The following is a 21,344-nucleotide window of genomic DNA, read 5'->3' as shown; positions in this document are numbered from 1 at the left end:
AGTCCTGAACCATCCCTTCGTTATGCTGCTAGAGGCCTAGACTGCCGGGGGATTTCCCATGATGCACTGAGCTCCTCTGTCCTCTTCTTTCTCTCCCTCTGTATGCAACCTCATCCCATTGATGCATGTTACTAACTCGACTTCCCTTTCCCGTAGTCTTGTGCTTTCTCGTCCCTCTCCTCTCTCCTCCTATCACTTCCTGCAGGTGTTTTGATCGAGGTCGAGGAAGATGGCCGCCCACCAGCATTGGTTCTGCTCGAGGTTTCTGCCTCTTAAAAGGAAGTTTTTCCTTGCCTCTGTTGCCTAGTGTTTGCTCTTGGTGGGAACTGTTGGGTTTCTGTAAATATCATCACAGAGTATGGTCTAGACCTGCTCTTTATGAAAAGCGCTCAGAGATAACTGTTGTTGTGATTTGGCGCTATATAAATAAAATTGAATTGAATTGAATTGAATTTATAAGATGATTTCATGCTAATACAATTACTATATTTGTATAAACCACAGAGAACAGGGTTTTTTAGACATGAGTTCTGTCCTGGCTTTACATTTCAAACCAAATCATCTATTAAAGAAGAAAATAAACAAATAATTCATTTATTCAAATCAGTTTTATTAATTACATGTATTATAATGTATCATTACTATCCCAATAATTATTAAATATCACATGAAAAAAATGAATGGTTACATTATTTAAATTGCATCGAAAACTACCACAGATGAAAAAGCCTGAACAATAATTAAGAAAACATCTTTTGTGGCAAGATTCTGTGTGTATGGTAGCAAGACATCTGAAGGTAAATACCGTATCATGCTAAATATTGGATGCAGATTTTGAAACTTAACTTGGATTACCAGGATGAACTTGAAAACAACACAGCAATGTTTTCTTTTCACAGTGTGAATTTGGTATCTTATCCTATACACAGCACTACAGCATGAGTATGACAGACTACAAAAACAATGACTGCAAAGAAAAGCAGTTTCTTGGCCAATATACCAGGAATAAAATATGCAGAGTACTAAGGACAGAACACAAATTCCGTTCACAGTAAATACAATACAAAACAATACAGTATACTTGGATAACAAATGATATGAGTTTATAAAATTCCATTTCAACATTATTTAAAAAATGTTACCCCTTACATCTTACATCCATAACCTCTATAATATGAGCTGCGGGTCAGTTTTTAGCAATCTGTGACCCAAATTCACGAGTGACTGCCCAGAATCTCATCCAAATTTATATCTTTCATCCAATCATCATTCCCAGAGCCAGACTTAAGCAGAGAGTCTATGAAGTCCGAATCTGTGTTGATCCCTGGAACTGTGTTGTCCCCTTCAGGGAGGAAGTCAAAGGTCAGATGGTTGGCTCGGTTATTCTGGTAGCTGCTAGAGTTGGGATTGGGCTCTGCAAAGTTGCCTGCTGGTACCCTCTGTTCAGGAGAGGCCTGGTTCAGATTTCCCACTGCTGATGGAGATCCCATCATTGGCTGGGTTGGTCTTGGGCCTGTGTCTCTTATCGAAGGGTTAAGAGGGAGCATCCCGATATCTGGTGCGACCTGGTTGGGAGGGCCAATGTGCCTCTGTTGGTACGGATGGTTTGGCATGTCCAGCTGCCCACCCTGGGACTGTAGTGGATTGGGTAGCCGCCTAACATTGAGTCCAGTTGTCACTTGCTTGTTGGCTGAGCCCCAGCCCATGTTGACATTTTTCATCAAGCCTCCGAGACCCTGTCCTGGAACCCCCGAGGAATGCAGGTCAGCTGTCGTTCTCGGGTGCTGTACACCTGCTACACTGTTCATCCCAAAAGAATTTCCATGAGTGTTTGGCCCCAAGAACCTGGTTTTATTTTGATTTAGTCCAATTTGATTCTGATTGTTATGTTGCTGGAATTGGCTGATACAAGAACTCGGATGACAGTCTGTCCCGATAACAAATCTGCGGTCCGATGGTGAAGGACTCATCTTTGAACCTGACCCACTTGGGAGGTGACAAGACATGGACTGTAGGTCATTCTCAGGGCCATTGCTAGAAGACTGGGAGGAGATTTGACCTAAAGAGATAGCAAGAAAAACGGATTACAATTATAGCCACTTATCAGCATTTAAATTATTTCTGATTTATCAGAAACATACAGTACCTGTGAATACGTTTCCTTGCTGAACTCCCACCATACTTCTTGACTGCTTGTAATCAGGTGGCGGTCTTGTGAGATGACGATTGAACTGATCATGTGTATTGTCTTTGTCCTGAAAAGGGAAAAACAAAGTCGTGAATACCCATTATGAGATTGATCAATTCTACCAAATTCCGTCTGAACTGCTTATTAATTGGAGAAAGCTGTATGATGTAAGACGTAGCTTACTGGATTGCTAATGGTGTGCTGTTGTTGATTAAGCTGTCTCTGCATGCCCTGAGTTTTGGCTGGGACTTTCTGCTGGTTGTTGGGTGCTGGGGGCCGTGGCTGTGGCTGGGCTGCCATGACTCCTAAGATTCTATTGTTGGGCAGCCTCGGACCAGGAGGAACACCCTTAAAAGAAGACATACATGATGGTTTTACATTAGTGTCAATGGTGCAACTTATTAATCTTTAAATACGTCTTATTGCCTCTTCTCTGCTCAGTGCCTGGAGATCGGAAGTGTTGAGAAAGCTAAACAATGCAATAATATGAGTTGACCACTAGAGAGCAAACTTCTACAAGACATCATAGATCTGTTTCATAGATGCTATTCAACCTCCAGAATGTGGTCAAGGCTACTCCCTCTGCAGATGAAAAAGGGAGACTTGGAGAGAGGCTTTTTTTGGAAGGGGGAGTGTGAGCCCTCCTCAAGGCCTGCTTCTCCCTTGATAATTGTGTCTAAAGAGAGTGGAAAGAATCCCTGAGACAGCAGGAAATGTGTGCCAGTGGGGAGTTAAGCGCCAGCACCATGACTACCTCTATTTAATAAGCTCTCCTTTACTGATCACTGTGTTGTGTTTGGCAAGGAGGCATTTCATCCACTAGAAACCCATTTGGCTCCTGACACTATCACTGATTAAAATGTTGTAGTCGGCAGTACTCAAATGAAAATGAGATATCCAAAGTAGCTTTTTGTTTGAAGTCTTGTCATGAACGTATGCTTTGGCAGATAAGCTTTCACCGTCACATTGTGTTTGAGATGTTGTATGTACTTTATATTTTATTTTGTTGCATTTTTAGGGAGCTGTGCAGACCATCCAAGCACTCCAAGTAGAACCTGTCTTTCTTGTGGACAGGACACTCTCACTATGCTCAAGCTTCAACGAAGTGCAAGCATTTGTCATGAAAGAGGTTAATGTACACCAAATCCAAGTCAACACTCTCTGTGTATACAATGTGAGTCATTGTGTTGACTTAAAATTTTCCCAGGGTGAAATGGATTAGAAATCCTACAGTGCATTTAGCAGAAGCTATTACTTAGAGGACAGATTCTTTTCAGAGGATGGATCTCTACAGGGTGGTGACTTTGTGGTCCCCAAGAGAAAAACAGAAAATAGAAAGGGAAGTGTGTGTGTGTGTGTGTGTGTGTTTGTGTGCGCACGTGTGTGTGTGTGTGTGTGTGTGTGTGTGTGCATGTGTGTATGTGTGAGTGATAATGATTCGGGCTGAAATTTGGAGAACTAACGAGACTGGATCAGAGAATGAGGGAAGTTAAAACTCACTAGGAGTCACAAGCCATTTCACAAGCTAATATTCGCCTTCCTTGCCTGAGTTCAACCCACACAGAAAACCAAGCATTGCAATGAGGTTACACAGGGACTAAAACATCAAAACAGTGGTTTCTCCTGTTACACTAAAAAGCAGAATCACTGGCTTTGATTCACTGTATCCAGTTATTGAGACTGTGAGAAATTGTGACCATCACAGACATTTACCCTGCAGAGGTACACTGGAGAGGGCTTGTTCCATGTTTGTAGTAAGAAAACTCCAATGAGGGGTGTTTAAGCATGTACAACTGAGTAATCCTCTCTGTCATTCTGATGTGTCATAAAGCTGTTTTCCATGTTTTTTCCCCCTCTCATTCTTCACAAGCTTGTTGTAAATGAATACCATATGTGGCTCAGGCGTCAGAGAAGGAGCAGAGTGATTTAGTCTCCCATCCTGCGGCAGTGCAGGCAGCTGACAGTGATCCAGGCCTAGCCTTGCCGGCTCTCACACTGCACTTCCTCCAGTCCGGACTCATGACGCTGTCTCTGGGGAGCGCCTCGGCATCTGGACTTGGCTGCAGCTCTCTTTCCCAGGAAACAAGTACTCCCTTCACAGCTCAACCCCAGTGGCCCTGCTCTTATCCTAACTGAGGGATGTGGTGCCACAAGATCATCAACAAAAGTTGAGGAGTCAATATTTACTGCAGGCAAACTTTTATCTTAAGCTGCAGTAATTTGTGTTTCTACATTTTTAGTAAGAACAGTACTCTATTTAGCAGAAAGCAAATTACAAGCTCTTGTTTAGTATTTAAATGAATATCTGTATTAGCTGAAGCTAATCACGGGGTGATGAATTGCTGCCAAATGTCTGTCTGCACTTGATCTAACGGTGTTGTCTTATACTGAGCAGAAATATAAGTCACTCTAGATAAGACTGTCTGACAAATGTTGTAAATGTAAATCTGAAAGTAAATGTTTAGATATAATTAAAAATACAAACATCTACGGACTGAAAGTCAAATATACAAAAAACTCCTTTAGTGACTGGATTTGATCAGGATTATTAGATGCTTTATAAATGCTTAAAATTAAATTAAATTATACCAATAAACAGCAAAAATTTAATGTATAAATCTAATAGGAAGGCATTTCAGAATAGCAGGCCCAATTCCCATAGTGGAAATGAATATTTTAAATTAAGAGTTGAGTGAAAAGCTCAAACACACCTCAGTTTGTGCTAGAAAACCCATTTTGTTTCAATATGTCCTTTTAACCAGTCTATTCTGCACCTGTATGGATGCCTGTATGGCATTTAGTTAACAGAAAATTCCATACATATTTTTTTGCTTTCCACAGTGCCAAAATGTAGGAATACATTTCAGACATAATAAATAACAATAAAAAACAAAGACCTGTAATACTTTTTAATACACCAGGAATGTCTTTCTTTTTGGTATTTACACTGTCATGGAACCACACAAAAGTATTTTTTTTCTTTCTTTAGTTTAAATACACAACACTGAACTGTGACTAGCAACATTAAATTTTGTCCTTGAAATGGATTGCCCACCAACCACAGTAACTTAGGTTTCATAATGCATTAGTGTTCTCTACTGTATGCTGCCAGAGAATGTATTCATAAGTGAAGCAAGTGATGTATTTTTTGTGTGACCTGAGAGAGTTACAGTGGTGGATCTGAATTTTGACATATTTGACTCAGCAACCGATTATTAAACTGCAAGAGGCTTCAAACAAGCACCAAATCTCACATCTCTGGCTGTTTTAAAAAAGGTCTTCAGCTTCACTCAGTGGGAGAAAGCCCACTGCTAGTTGCTAGTGTTACACAGGGGATCAGGACACTCTTTCAGGACCTTTATTTCGCTAGCATTACTAATTTACTGTGGGAAGAGCCTCCACTCTTTTTTTCTCCTCTCTGTGAGCTGTCCCTTCCTCATTAACTGGACTTTTAACCCTGTCCATGCCAACTGCAAAAGACAAACACCATTATCAGCCTGTTTTAAACGCTTTTTCTAAAATGACAAGGTGGCTCTTGTTTCTTCTGTGCAATTCTTATGCTATCATATCCTTAGCTTCATGTTTACATATTTTATTTGTTCAAACTGCACATTAAAACACGTGTCTCAAAGCTGTCTCACCAAACCTTTACCCCTTACGAACTTGAGCACCGCCGCATGTCCTCAGCATTTTAAAGACCAGAGATGACTGAGCTTTTACTTTCAGAAGCTGCTGGCTTCGGAAAAGTTTGCTTTTTTAATAATTGATCGAAATCCATTTAAGTCTTTTTTATTATTTGATATCCAGCTCTTCTAACTCTCTTCCCCTTCTTTCTCACAACTGTAATTTTTAATGATACACCATTTTTTGTTGCTAATAATCTCTGTTTTTATACATGCTACATTAAGTTTAGAACCACAGAAATATTACTACTGATTATCACTACTGCTAACTAATATTAGCAGTATAGTGATAATCATTAATATTATTATTAATTCTACTGCTAATTCCGACATAAGCAGTACTTGATACTTACTTGATAGCAATTTTAATTCATGGAGACAATATTTGGCACATTATGAAATGGGAATATTTGGAGTTCTGAATAATGTTTGTTGACTTATTTTTATTTTGTATATTTCAACTCATATATTTACAGAAAGCTTCTAAACTAGTTCTCTTTTACCCATATGTGATAATACATTTGTCATCCTACCTTGTTTACTTCCATGTATTTGTAGCTCCCTCCCTCCCTCTCCCAGTCACTCAAGCACTTCCCTTGATCTGTAGAGGTTGTGAGAGCTCTCTTGTGTGGCTCGCATTATCATTTCACACAAAGACAGCTACAGATACTGTTAGTGCAAAAATGAAAGAGGGGACGGTCTAAATCTCCCCAATCATAACAAATCAGTGATTCAACCTCCGGCACCAGGCTAAGCAGATTACTGTCATTTTCCACCACTTGTCCCTTGTAGCTAACAACCTCCAATTAGCAAATCCCGCTGTGCATATCTGTGCCCTGACGGGGAGCCACCATGACAAGCAGAGAAATTAGAAGTCCTGCATGTTAATCTACCATGCTCTGGCAATCTGTGTCATCGTCAAAACACTTTCAGGGGAAATACATATTCAAAGGAGTCACAACAGCAAAGGCACAGGCAGCAGCTAGAACAATGACAATAAAGTCTCAAAACAAACAGCAGTGCATTGTCGTAGTTTCAGACAGCAGGCTGGCTGCTGCGAGCAAACTGAGGAAACCGACTGATGAGGAAGACTAAAAAGAGTGAGTTTCACTGCTGTGTATCATATTTCTATACCTTCAGTAGAAAATACTATTATTTACTTTGTCTATATAGAGTAATAAAATACACAAGCCAGACATTCAATATCTAAATAAATTCATACAAGAAATAAAACATTTGTTAACCTAACAGAAAATTTTGTACATTCACTTTCTAACTCAAAAAAATACAGGCCTCGTAATTTCATTGTACTAGTTGTGTTGCATTTTTTCACACATGACTGTTGACACATGCATGAAAACCTGCATTGTCATGGAGCTGACTCATACATGTCATAATCATATTCATGATGATAGATGTGTGTCACTTGAAGACCTTGTAACTGCAATTTGGGGGATTTTAATGTTTACAGTATAGTTGGATTGCATGCTCCTCTACAGTAAAGTAGTAAAAAGTCTCGAGCTTGAAAAAAAACAAAAAGCCATTGAAATCTCTTTGCGTATGGCCACAACAGCTCAGTCATCAAACTAAGGACAAAACCATTTTCTTCTACTTCCTGACACATTTGGAGATACAAGGTTTTTGACATAAGAGCCATCCTGAGTGAAGAAATTTTGGACAGAGCCCTTACCTGTCGCTGTTGTGACAGTTTGAATGGCAGTCCTGTGGGAACAGTCTTGGGTTGCAGACAAAGAGCCCCTGATGTGGAGATCTGTGGGTTCGAGAAGTGGAGAGCTGAATGTGGCTGATTCTGGCCTGTCGATGGTGACTGTTGCTGCTGCTGCTGCTGCTGGGCTGAAGTCTTGTTCACTGAGCTTGTCATGATAGGCATCGGCTGGCTGGCAGAATGGGGTGCTTTGGGGCTGAAATGCAACGTGGGCTTGGTGCTGAGAACCTTCATATCCAAATGATGGGAGCCATTGTGACCATTGGACTTGAAGAGGCAGTTGTTGATCCCTTTACTCTGGGAGCCAACCCTCTGTTGGCTGGAGACCTTGTCCTGTGGGAAGGCGCTGGTGGAAGTGTGGGTGCTCATGGTAGGAGCCCAGCTGATCAATGCTGCTGGTGGTGTTTGGTGGTGATGGAGCAGAGAGCTCGGCTGTTGCTGGTTTGCTGCCATCTGCTTCAGCTGCTCTGCGTGGGATATTTCTGGCCAGCAGGACATGCCTCTGGGGTGCCCTGCCTGAGTGTTAGCTTTCTGTGACGTGGTGGTAGAAGAAGTGCTGGTCAACGTGAAAGAGGGTCCTGCTGAGGCTGGTCGAAGCTGGGGCGAGCCAACATGAACCTGGCAAAAATCTGGGGAGTGCTCCATCTTTATCTGCTTCTCCATTGGGGAACACAAACTGGCAGCTGCTCCTGCTGAGCTTGGCCGACCGAGATCCAAACCGAATGTATCATCCTGCTTTAGCATCTTCTCAAACTCCAGGTCATTCAGTGTTGGCACTGTCTTTGTCAGCTCATCAAAAAGATCCTGGAGCTCTGGGTCAATCTGACTACCACCTTCATCTTTGAAGTCAAAAATCATCTCTGCATTCGTCTGTCCACAAGACTGGATCTCAATGGGCTCTTTTTTCATTTCTTTAAGTGTCATGTTGAATATGTCAGACCCCACTCCATGGGGCATCATATAATTCTTCCTCTGCATGCCAATGGTTTGGGACCCTTGCAGAGAATGAGACTGGGTTAAGTTATGGTTGCAGGGCCCATGTCCCAGACCACTGGTATCCACACAGACCCGCTTAAAGTCTGATCCAGAAAAACCACAGGAGAGCCCATTCTGCTTTGGTGCATGTCCTGGTGCATGTCCCTCGATCTTCCTTCGCAAAGTTCCTTGAAGCTGCAAAACACAATAGAATAGAATTTAAAAAACACTTACATAAAGGAAAGACTTCACCTTCATCTCACCTTTATTTCATTCTTTATTTCGTCTATTATTTACTTAATAATTTACTTTAATTTAGGTAAGTGTTTTTCTAAAAAGACCTCCATGATTGTGGAGTTTGATTTTCAATAGAAGACTAACCCTAAAGAAAACATTTTTATAACAAGACTTTAATTACTCCACTTGATTCAAAAGCTGTCTTGTGAACCAATTTTAATCATGGTGATAGTTCTGAATATGGGTGCATTCAATTCTACATCCAGCTCAAAGTCTCACCATGTAAATTAATCCAATTTCACAATTTGCTCCAAGGCCTATAGATGCTGTACACTTGAACAACTTGTGAAATTTAGGGAGATTGCTTTTCTTAAGACAGTGTTTTCATTCAGTGGAATAACTTTAGATTTTACAACAGTGATGCCATCTCAAATGCTTTATTTTGACATAAATCACCCAGTCACATCACTTTGAAATATCAAGCAGATATATTCAGATAACAAATACAAAGCTTTCATATATAATTGTATTTTAACACTTACATTGCAGTGACGAGTCAAGCACTGCTGCAGCATTTAGAAAACTGTTTTTGTATAATGGAGTTTGAGTGTAGCGCATGGGCTGAGAAGACAGAAGAAGAAGCTAGGAATCTGATACAGTTGACAGACCGCAGAGAGAAGAATAGGGTCTTTGTTTCTCTCATTTGAATACATTATATTTTCTTCCATTGTGCTTCATAGATAGCAGAGTTTCTCCTTTGTGGCTGAGATTCTGCTTAACATGCAGGTGCAGATATCCAACTTCCTTTTGTCCTATCCCCATGTATTCATTTAAGGTAATAACCACATAGGCATGACTCACAACTCTAACCACTGAGTAACACTCCCTAAAACTGAGGCATTAAAAACTCTGACAAAATGTGCATGTTGTGGCTAAAACTAGATTTATATTTTAAGGAACAGATAATGTCATGTCAACAAAATGATGGAGTTTCTTCCTTCACGCGAGCCTATGAGTCAATTCAACAAGAATTAATTGAGAAATAAATAGTCTATCCAGTGTCAATCTCAGGCACATTGTTGTATACACATAAAAATAACTTATTATCTGACCATCTTTTAATGTGGTGCCCGCATGGAAACAAAATGGCTCTGATTGTACACCAACCTGAGCACAGGAGAGGAGTATCAGTGTGTTGCATTTTTCACTGTGGGAACAAATTTGAGTCATTTCCACCTGCTGGCACACATTACATTAAGATGATTCATAGCCTGAGGGTTTGGAATGAATCCTGCAGTTCACTACATTTCTACTCTGTTCGTGTCTGTATTACTTCTGCTAATGCTCTTAACAATTGCTCAGAGATACATCCTCACATTCTACTCAAGGCACAAATATCTGTGACTCATCAAGCCTCCTTTCTTAAAGCTAGTGAGTGTGTTTCGACATATTGAATGGATTTGGATGGATGATGATGATTATGATGATGGTGGTGGTGTTGCACTGAAGGGGGGTGGGACAATGAAATGATCAATTCTATTCAGAGGATCATACTAGGGGCTTTGCATTTAGCTTAGTAATTTTAAATTGTTATTAGTGAAGATCATTTTCAAAAGCATGATTGCAAATAGATATATCCAAATATCTAGATAACCATTGGGTTTATTTTAGTACAGTAGGAAAATCAACATGAAACATGCTTGAGCTCCAAGACAACAACCAATGTGAAGGCAGAAAAAAACCTAATCCCAAGGTTTTGAGGACTAAAATAGAGGGCAAGAATTTATTGTTAAACTATTAATAGTTTTACATTAAGAGTTAGTTAACTCTTAATTTAAAATGTAGAATATTTGTTCTTAATGGGCCGATTTTAAAAAAAAAGTAGTATGGTCCTGTACATGTAGTGTAATTATGCCTAATAGTATACTTGAATGCATTTTTAAATAAAATATTAGCTCAATTAATCTTTTGTATATTCAAATTTAAGTAGAAAATTAAATGCATGCAAAAGTTAAGTATGTAAAATATACAGCCACAGAAAAATCAGTAGAGAAGTTCTTAACAGAGACAAAAAAGAAAGAAATCTTGTCAGATGATGTAATGACAGTCTGGCTGGATGATGCCAAGTTAATTCAGAGTATTACAGAGACACATACAATTTTTACTTAGAAATATTCCATAAATTAATCTACAGTATGTCTCATTCACCAGCTCTCTTTTGCCATATTCGCTGAGATCCAGACTATTAAACATTGTGCCTCTCCACATTCTACTGGACATCTGTTTTTCTCCAAATGCAGATGAAAACAGGCCTTCTAGTGTGTGCAGCTCATGTACACTTTCTCTCCTTCCACAGGGCTCTTTCTGGAGACAGACAGGAGTACTCCTCATGGTTCAAGGCACTGTCTGAGAAAACACATCATGAATAATGCAAAGGACTGTGGATGTGTTGCAAAAAGCCATTGTGAGACAGGGTTGCCTCACTACTGCCTCTATGCCATTTAAAAAGGGACTCTAGTCAAGAGCAGTTCTTAGTTCAAAATTCATGAAGCCTCTCAAGACTTTGTGTAGTCGAGATTTTGCCAATGTTACCTCACTTGTATATGTGTATCCTGATACTACCTTCATTTGGTAAAAAATTTCCAAATTGAAACACTGTATTTTATATATTTATTTATTTTTACAGATAAAGGCCCATCCTGTTCACTCAGCACTTAGTTCTCTGAAGCAGTGTCCTCCTAACTGGCCTGAAATCCTCATGACAGATCTCCTCCAAGTAATCTGAAAATAGATTTTTTGATTAACATTTAATGAGCTTAGACGCTCTGAATCACTTTGAAAGTGACTCCTGCTGCTTGATAGGCTCAAACCTATGTATTATATACTGATCATCTTAGAGATGAAAGCTTAACTGCATACATTAATTTTCTGTGTTGGTAAAATGTATTTCATCCACTATCACATTTAGTTTAGTAGTTACCAGAATGTTCATTTAAAGGTTACGTGTGTAACATTTAGGAGGATCGACTGACAGAAATGCAATATAATATACATAACTATGTTTTCAGTAGTGATTAAAGACCTTACATAATGAACTGTTATGTTTTAATTACCTTACAATCTGCATTCATGTGGTGTCGGAATAATAGAACTCGTGTTTTCCTCCTTAAATCTTGCAAATTGCAGAATGAGATTCAAGTGTACATGGGACACAAAGAAGTATACAGAAGTTTGATTCGTGCAAATTCATGGATTGCAGATACATATTTTTCAAACATGGAATTTGTAAAATGGTTATAATGTTAGTTTGCAGTCCATGTAGAGTGAACTGTATGTCTGCGTGTTGTTTATATGCTCTGATAATGCCAATCCAACACATCTTTGAAGTAGCATTCACGTTAATTACACATTCCAGTTTAAGAGCACATGAACACACACTGAAGTCGGAAGAACGACTTCACAACTCAGGAAATGGGACCATCAGAGGAGCATGTGAATACACTGTGAGCAGCTGGTTGCAATTCGCAACCCTCACCATTGGATGCCACTTAAACTTACACACTGAACCTTAAGGCTGTGGTTCCAAGCGGGAAGCTTCCAGTCTGAGATGTGAATCCAATGCGGGAGTCCCTTAAACTTGCATTCAATTGAATGGCCAGCAGGGGGCGACTCTTCTGGTTGATTCATGTGGTGACATCAACAAACGAAAGTGCTCTGATTCTAGCAAGACAATTTTGCTAACCTGAATATTGTTTATTTCAATCACCTGTATTGTTAATGATTAATAAAAATCAAATCCACTTTTGCTGGGTTGGGGGGGGCATAAACCTTTTCTAGCTTCTGAAGGGGGGCGTGACAGAAAAAGTTTGAGAACCACTGATTTAAGGATTTTATTAATAAAAAACCAAAGCTAACAAAATAATAAGTTCTACTACAAGTTAGAAAAGCAAACATCTTACAGCTATAATTAACCAAAGAACACAACACACACAGCATTTTAAAGATTTTAACAGTGTAACGTTTTGTGTCCTCCATCCATCATATGCACTTTAATTGAACTACATAGACACATTTCCCAGTAAATTTGAATAATTAAATCAAGAATGGATTTCATTTTTGAACCTTTCTTCGCTGCTTATTGATGCCCTTTGACTTTAGCTGTGAGGAACATGACCTTGGCCATGTCAGCTGAGACTATCTATTCCTGGGAGCTGGAAGGTTGGTAGCCTGTGTGTCAAGTTGAGCAGTGTGGTGATGCTGAGCACTGTGGATGGGGCTTCGGGTGAGCCATCACAGGGACGCAACACCAGGCCTCCTGGTACCATCTGTCAGTCCAGTGGCACAGCCCTCAGAGCAATGCATGCTTGAAGGGTATAGATTTGTGTTCGAAGGTTTTGTGTGTGTGTGTGTGTGTGTGTGCGCGCGTGTGTTTGAGTATGAGTGTGGCTCAACAAAAGATGAAGCTAACCAGCCTTTAATCTATTCACCAGAGCCCTGAAACATGTTGCAATCTGCTCCTGCGAGAGTTATAAACCGTCCTCTCTGCATTTGACATGGAAAAAACAGTCCCAAAATAAAGGAATAAATACAACGATTGTGTTCCTAGGGAGACATAATATTTATGCGGTTCTGCAGGTTGCATACTGTTGCAAGAGGGGATTTCAGCTAGTTTATTGCCAGATAAGAAACAAGAGCCCTAAGACCAATGCCAATGATCAGCTGTCATACAAAATCCAGCTATCAGCTTGCAGAATGCTGAGAAAGTGTGTAGGGCTAAGTTTAATTATATGGTTTCTACTAGCAGTCTAAAACTGTAAGCAATGATACCCTATCCAGAGTATTTGAATAAAACATCCTGGATAACTTGAACATTGTAAATATTTAAATGAAGGTAAGGAAGCTGAGGCTGGGACTGCTGCAATACAGTATGTACATTCACAAGGCAATTTATAGTTTCATTCAAATCAGGTCAGGGGGGCTGTCAGACTCTGCTTTGTCTTTCCTGTAAACTGTTTTCTTTTTTTAATCCTATTTTGTTACTAAATCATGGGTTGTTTTTATTCAGCACATTTCAGGTATCAGCAAGGAACAAGGAGGATAATCTATTTGATACTATGAAACAACAAACAGTTTCCAGGATAACCTTGATTAGGTGCTACCAACAGGAGAAAATACTGACACATTACAATTGACAATTCTACATGTTTAATTTTTTTTTGTTTAAACTGTTTTTTGGCTTTAAGCCTCATAGATTTAATTTAAAGAAAAGATTTGTGTAGCACTAAGAATAAAGGAAATTATATAACTTTGAAGGTAGCACCGAGGCAACAACAAGCAATTATAACTGAACTTATATCTAAAAAATATGCCACACCAGCATATATGGTGTTTTATGACAATCCCGCAGGAAATACTGAACTACATATCTATTGAAGCAAAGTTTAGAAGACAAATTAGATAGCTCCCTTTTGTAAATCTTGGCAGCTATTTTTAGCATTAAATTAAAACATTTTTTAGTACATTTTGGTGAATAAATTAGTTGCTGACAAATTGATAACATCAGCAGACTTGATCCTTCTTCACACATAGTAAATCATAAATCTAGGTTTTGTAATTTTTTTTCACAAAACACAAATTGTGGAACGAAACTCTTATTCCCCCAACAAAAGAAACATATTTAATCTGTTTCTACAGGGCATGTGCCATAAGGTTGCACAGGGATGTGAGCATAGGTTCATGGTGTGCTTCCCTAATCAGGCTGGTGCGTGTTGGGACGAAGCAGCACACTGCAGAGGTGGGCTACTTTTGGCTCATCAGCACATTGCATCCCCACACTTCCTGACACAGTTGTATTAGATTGAGGCTGCCCTCCAGAGAGCAGGCAGGAGAGAAGGATGAGCAGCAGCAGCGGCAGCAGGAAAAAAAGAGAGGCAGCTTTGTGGCAGCCTCTGGGAAATAGGAAGAGACGATAAGAGCTCCTTTGAAGAGAAATCATCCATTATGTTTACTGAAGGCAGATTTTTTTAACAGTTAATGTAGCTCAGTTCTAACATTCCATGGAGAAACTTGTTATTTTAGAAAAAGGCAGCTTGCGCACAAAGAATCCTTTTGGAAACACCCATTCAAATATCAGCTCTCCATTATTCAACTGCACAGATTAAAAGCCAGCATTCCAATCAGTCCTTGTTTTGGCATGTCTTTTGTTCAGAATCAAGCAGATGAGTTTAATGTGATATCCCCGAGGCTAAAGGAGGCAGGAGGAAGGAGCTCCAAAAAAATGCATGGACCCCAGAAGAAAATATGTGGGGCCTCTTCAAAAAAGTAACAAGCAATGCTGGTATATCTGCAGTCACAGGTCACTGCACAGCCATTACAATGATGTGAGTCCTGCACTGAGGGTGAGTGGACAAGGTATAAAAAGGCTGCTCTTGGATAGTTTGAGTCATTAGTCAAGCAGACCTTTTACACAAATATATTTCATCCCTTGTAATCATCTGAAACACAGAGTATTCTCGATCTGGATAGGTAGTTTGAATGGCCTATTGTACATAATATTCATTGAGTTTAATCTCCTGTCATGTACAATGCCAGTTCAAGAGCTGTGGTTCATGGCCCTCAGATTCCCAGGATAGCAGTGAAGTGATCCTGGGAACAAATATGGGGCGTATGAGTGTGTGGTGGAGGGGGTAGGCAGACTCTGTCAAGGCATCACTGCAGCACCAGCTAGGCCACGCCACTGCAGACGTACCACAGGTCACCAACATTGCAGTGACAAGCCGTCACATCACATCACCCATGGCCATGTAGCTCACAGAGCTCCTGACACTGCTGTCGCTTCTCATCTACATGTCATTCTTAACCACAGAGACATTTACTGAGGAGGATTGAGGGCTTCCCAGACTCAGGAGCAATCCCATGCAGCACGTATCACTTTAGCATCCAGAGTAAAAGGGATCCCTTCAATATATTATTTAAAGCGGGAACTACAGGATGTGTTCAAATTCACTGGCCTTAACACACTGACCAAACTAAAAATAATTGTCAGGTTTAATTGCCATATCCTATTCTCACACTGTGGACGCAGCATATTTTTTCTATTAAAGACAACTGCCACCTTTGTCCTCCCTTAAGTCACTGTAAAAGAGAGAAAGTTGATGGACTCCTGTCGCACCATTCTAATCCCAGAGCTAGTCATAGATAACCATAGAACTCTTGCTTGCCAAATGCATATACGCTAAGCTGCTATTGTAGTGCAAATGTTTAATTTAGTGGTAACACAGGCTAAAATTCTCATTGGTCCAACACCCTATGTGCTGGGAACACCCTCTATCATCTCTTGCTATTTCAATCCACATCTAAAGTTCTGCATGCTGTGCACCAAAAATTAAAGGACATGATGTAGATCTACTGTGTCGACATGTTTCTTTAAATTGGTGTATGTGCACTGGGTCTGCTGTGAGAAGCTTTTCAGGCTGGGAAACTGCTTGAGGTTGTGGGAGGGTTAACATAAATGAGTACATTAAAGGATTCTTAACAGCAAAGGCTTAAAGCTAGGGTAGGCAACGTTAGAGAAATCAGCAAGAGACAGCTTGATTTTGAAAGTTTCCAACTGGAAAAATCCCACCCCCTCCCTTCAGGCCTCCCTCCAAAGCCACTCCCCCAAAACATATTTTTATTCATTATGAGTGCATAGCATGTGAAAATCAGGCAACATGAAAATTTGATGATTCTAGCTTCTCTGAAAACAAATACCTTGTTACACTTGTCTAAAGCTCTCCTAGAATGTGTGTAACCTTAAAAGGCCATACAGCCACAAGTACCTTTTTCCTCCAGCAACCGTCAAACACAAGGCCTGCCTCCGGTCATGCCACAGGAAAAGGCCCATAAGCAGGGAACAAGTTCCCTTCCTGTTTTCAAAGACGATTCCTATGGCATGCAGAGCCGTTTCCTGTTCGCTAGGCTCATTTCACCATCTCAAACATCTGGCTGCTCTTCAGCATGCAGCTGCAGCACGGTGAGAGCCAACAGTGCCACTGCTGAGTTGAGCAACACAGTTCTGAGCCATTCCAGTCATGTCTCTGGCCACTAGAAAGAAAACCATCTTCGAACTTCACTAGACAATGCAAGGTATCCCACTAGTGTGCATTATTTAAGATCTGCAGTGACTATTGATGAGATAATTTTTAATTGTAACATATTTATGTCCTATCTCTCAGCTATTTGGATTATGAATTCCTTGATACTCCCTTTCAAGCACAGCGACTTGAGTTCCAAATCAGGAAACAATATTTGTCAATATCTAATGTGATGGCAGCAAAGTGCTCTTTAGCAGCATTGCTGTGGCGATTTCCCAATGAAACAAGGATCCATTTTATATCCCGTGGGAAACCTGGGCTGAGTGGTTAATGCTGTGCTAATGCTGCTTCACTCAGCCAGGTCTTGATAAGCCTCGTGCTTTTAGAGGGTAAACACATTTACTGTTTTAAATTGCTTCAATGTAGAAGCATGTAGCTTGGAAAAATCCACTAGTTGAAAAGGGTATACTTGTTGAGTTTTGTCAAATCTCTTGCTTTTCACTTATATTATACACACATGCATTAGGACAGGCAAGCAGTCACGCTAATCTGCACTTGTGCTCTGAAACATCCTCTGCTAGTTCAGTTTGAGAAGGGATTGCTGCAGCTAGAAAGTAAGAAGAAAAAATAAATGAGTGGGAAGCTTTGTTTGACTCCCACTCCTATCAGTTTTGACATTCCAAATAAGGTCTGTGCAGACCGGCGCTGGCAGAGACGGACACAGAAAACACTGCAGAGCTCTCACAGACTCCAACCAAGGAAAAAGTGTGTGGTGGGGGGAGCAATGGGGGACCATGGTGCAGAAAATATGTGACCTCTACAAATGTATCATCAGTCTGACAGTTCCCAGAAGGACAAAAACAAAACATCACATGACACTGATATATCTTAGATATTAGTTAGATACCATCATCCATGAAAAACAAACAATTAAGTTCAATTCAATTCCGGATAGCTGTGGCCTAAAACAACAATTGTTTTATAGTGTGGAGACTGGTGAAAAGTCTTTTGGTTTTTTATTGCTGTTTTATATCTCTCTCAAAGTTCTATTAATCAATATTTTTATATTAACATTGAATAAAGTAATACTATTTGAACTGTTTTGATTAATGGCAAATTATCACCTTTTTTACATCATTCTGGTAAGAGCACATTTTGGTCCTGTCTCACCTCTCTCATCAACCCTGCTTCCAGCAGCAGGCAGCTGTTTTCAACAAACAAGCTCTAATAAACACACTGTACATTTCATTCCCAGCACCAAACATCAGACAAAGTTAGAGACTAGCTGGTGAAGTGTAACATCTAGCAGCTAAATAGCCAGTTATTTTTATCGGCGGTGGAGACCAAAACAGAGTTAAAAGCAGAGTAAATATTGAACTGAAATTTGTCAGGTGGCCAGAAACATGACTCCTATTGAATGAACATGAACAAATAAGAAGGCAAATGATTGTTAATTTCCCACATTAGTCACTAATAGGGGATAACATGTGAAGTAAAGCTTTGAGTTTTGATTTGTCACTTCCTATGCAGAGATACGACCTGAACAAAATTGTAGCATTTAATTTAAGGGCAATTGGACACTTTTTTCTGTATTGCTGCCCAATTGGAAATGTAGGGTAACAAGGGCAGTGTTCACATGAAAAGTAAAATGTGTATTCTCCCGCACATGTAGAATAAAAAAGACATTTCATTCCAAGGGTTGCTTAAATTGCCTTCCCAAAGAGCCCTGTAGGTACTGAGCTCACCACTGTCTGTGCAAGTGGTGACTCTTACAGTGGCAAGGAGAGTTCAAGGTTGCAGCAGAGCCTGTGTCTCTGAGCATGTTTCTGCATGCAGGCAGCTCTTGTGTGTGTCTACATGGGCCTTGTGAACCAACGCTTTAGGTCTTTTTACGTGTCGCAGCTGGTGAGAGACAGACACAGTGTGCTTTCAGGTAATCTATCTAAATGGAAAAAAACTACTTTCCCATGGTTTGATCACTGACATTCATTCAAAGTTGAGGGAAACATTTAGCAGCCGTTGTGTATCAAACTGTTCAAGAGGATTTATGCTGGTCAAGACTATTGTGGAAAGAAATGATCTCCTAAGCATCCTATCTAATCGCAAAATAGTCCACAGCAGTTAAAAACAGTTGCATCTGGATAGGTAAACATCTAGTCCATTGCTTGGAAACAGACTGTTCTTGATAGTGAATATTTTGTCATGGATTTAAAACCAAGTTCCAGTCATACTCCAACAAGTACAACAGCCGCTGACTATTCTAAATTATTTACAGCTGATTAAACATACTAAATAAAAATTTAAAAGGACATCTGCTATATTCATACAATTCTGCCGCTACTACTTCACCTGAGTTCCACTAAGTAAAATTTAGTAAACTGGTAATAAATATTAAAGTAGCTTGTATGCTTGATATTACACAACTAAATGGACAATGAACCCTCAAAAATGTAGCAGAGAAAACTGCTCAGACAACCGACTCACAGCCATGTGGCTATCATCACAGCATCTGCTAAAGGAGGAAGCAGAGAATCTGGCCATCCTCCCTCTGCCCAGTCTGTAGGAATGGGCTTTAGAACAACAATAACCTAACCGGACAGAGACTGTCATGTGGCAGATAAACTGCCAGATCGCAGTGATTATACAAGTTGGAGAAATTGGAAGTGGAAATACAAGTTAATCAATCTCTCACTTCCCCAGCCAGTATAAGGTAGTCACTGGAGGCTGAGCAAATCTGAACATTTTGTACATTAACAAGTAAACATGCTGAAAAATGTGAACGTTGTCCATCCATGATTTATTTCTCATCTTGTTTGTGACAAAAAGAAAAACCTATGTGTTACCTCTGGATGCTGTTGGTAGAAATGTCATTCAAAGAAAAAGCAACATCTACCTTTAGTGCCAATGTGATTTTGGGATATCACATTATACATTATGCTGCTGTCACATTAAATTACACCCTGTTGGGTTCAGGTTGTGTACATGAAACAATCTGCATTTCCACCCCAGGACATGATATTTGGTCTGGGTGGAAGAGATTATACTGCTTGCTTGTGTGGATTTCACAGCTCAACTGGCAAAGCATCCCTTCACTGACTAGACAGCTGTTTTTTCCCCTCGTTTTGACTACTTCAGGCAAAACAGATGAGCTTGGTGATTCAAACCCAGCCAAGGCAGCATAATAGAGGGGAAAATTCCCTCTCACTGAGGGAATTAATTCAATGGGAATGACAATGAGGACAAACGCTGATAAACACAAGTGTCAGTATTTTAATCAGTGCTTTGAAAAGTTATTCTGGTATGATACTACTGAAAAGAGCATTAGGCTATAATATTTAAAAAAGTGTATATTCTGTGGAATAGTGGTCTATTTAAGTAACCAACTTGTTGAAATATATGGTTTAAAAGTACAAAAAATACTGTACAAAATACTGTTACTGTAACAAGGACAAACAGTGCCATAGATGTAAAGCACATGAAACCAAGCTCATCATCCACTGGCAAGGCCACAAGATAAGTTTGCAGCTCACGTTTGACTATCAAGTCGGCAAAAGTCAGTCGAAGTCAACTCAAACCAATTTATCCCAGTGGCTAACAATGGTTCTGCAACACAAGAATCCCCTGTGGCAGCAAAATAATTTTCCCAATAGACCATTGTTATAAAACAGTTTTACAAACAAGGTCAGTCATTTCTTTGAATATTTAAACCATGGGGGTTTTATGTCTGTAAAACTTTTCCAGAGCCTAGAAAAGCTATTTTTGTGTGTGTGCTAGGTCTAAACTGCACTGCTACAAAGAATATGGGTGATAGAATGGATTAGCACATGCTGGTAGCAGGGATTGTCTGTGCTATGGACAGAGTTGGAGGTAGCAATGGAGCAATGGATAAGACACATGCCTTTGGTGTGAGAGATCCAGGTTCAATTCCCTACTGTGATCTAACAATGTGTTCCTGAGCAAGACACTTAACTCCTAGTTGCTCCAGAGGTGAGTGACCTCTGATGTGTACAGCAGTTGTAAGTCGCTTTGGATAAAAGTGTCAGCTAAATGAATAAATGTAAATGCTTTGTAGTGAAAAAGTAGCTGCATGCTCTGCCAGCTACTTGCTGTCATTGGCTGGATGTGGATGTCGAGTTGGCTGATACCTGCATTAGCGATGTATCGGTGAGCCGTTTTGATGCATTGTTGAGTAGTTAACACATCTGATTGATTGCTGGTTTGCCCCCAATCACAGCCCGCTGGTTGGCGAGCTTGGTGACAGACAAATTGGGCTTAAAATTGTGCAGTGTAAGCTTAAGTCTTAAATTCTTATCGTCTATACTATTCCAGCCTTCTATCTTATTTCCTATCCTATTGACAACCAATAGGCCTATAAAGTATATTTGAGTATTTACAAGTAGCCTATCTTTCATTTTTAATAGACACAGAAGCTATTCTACAGAACATGACAGAAACTATTT

At 39.9% G+C, this 21,344-nt stretch overlaps 1 protein-coding gene across 1 annotated transcript in view; it reads right to left on the bottom strand.

Moving 5' to 3' along the window:
- Positions 1–589: 589 nt before the first annotated feature.
- Positions 590–21,344, bottom strand: part of zmp:0000001236 (mastermind-like protein 2) — a 35,574-nt gene continuing 14,819 nt past the window's right edge. The window contains exons 2-5 of the mRNA XM_046073724.1: positions 7,562–8,767; positions 2,372–2,536; positions 2,147–2,255; positions 590–2,059 (exon numbers count right to left, since the gene is read on the bottom strand). Of these exons, the coding sequence (XP_045929680.1) occupies positions 1,215–2,059; positions 2,147–2,255; positions 2,372–2,536; positions 7,562–8,767 (2,325 nt within the window). The 3' untranslated portion in view covers positions 590–1,214. The remainder of the gene's footprint in view (positions 2,060–2,146; positions 2,256–2,371; positions 2,537–7,561; positions 8,768–21,344) is intronic.

Source organism: Micropterus dolomieu, linkage group LG17 (assembly GCF_021292245.1).
Source record: "Micropterus dolomieu isolate WLL.071019.BEF.003 ecotype Adirondacks linkage group LG17, ASM2129224v1, whole genome shotgun sequence".
Taxonomy (NCBI): domain Eukaryota; kingdom Metazoa; phylum Chordata; class Actinopteri; order Centrarchiformes; family Centrarchidae; genus Micropterus; species Micropterus dolomieu.
The sequence above is the reverse complement of the archived record's forward strand: the minus strand, read 5'-3'. Positions and strand labels throughout refer to the sequence as shown.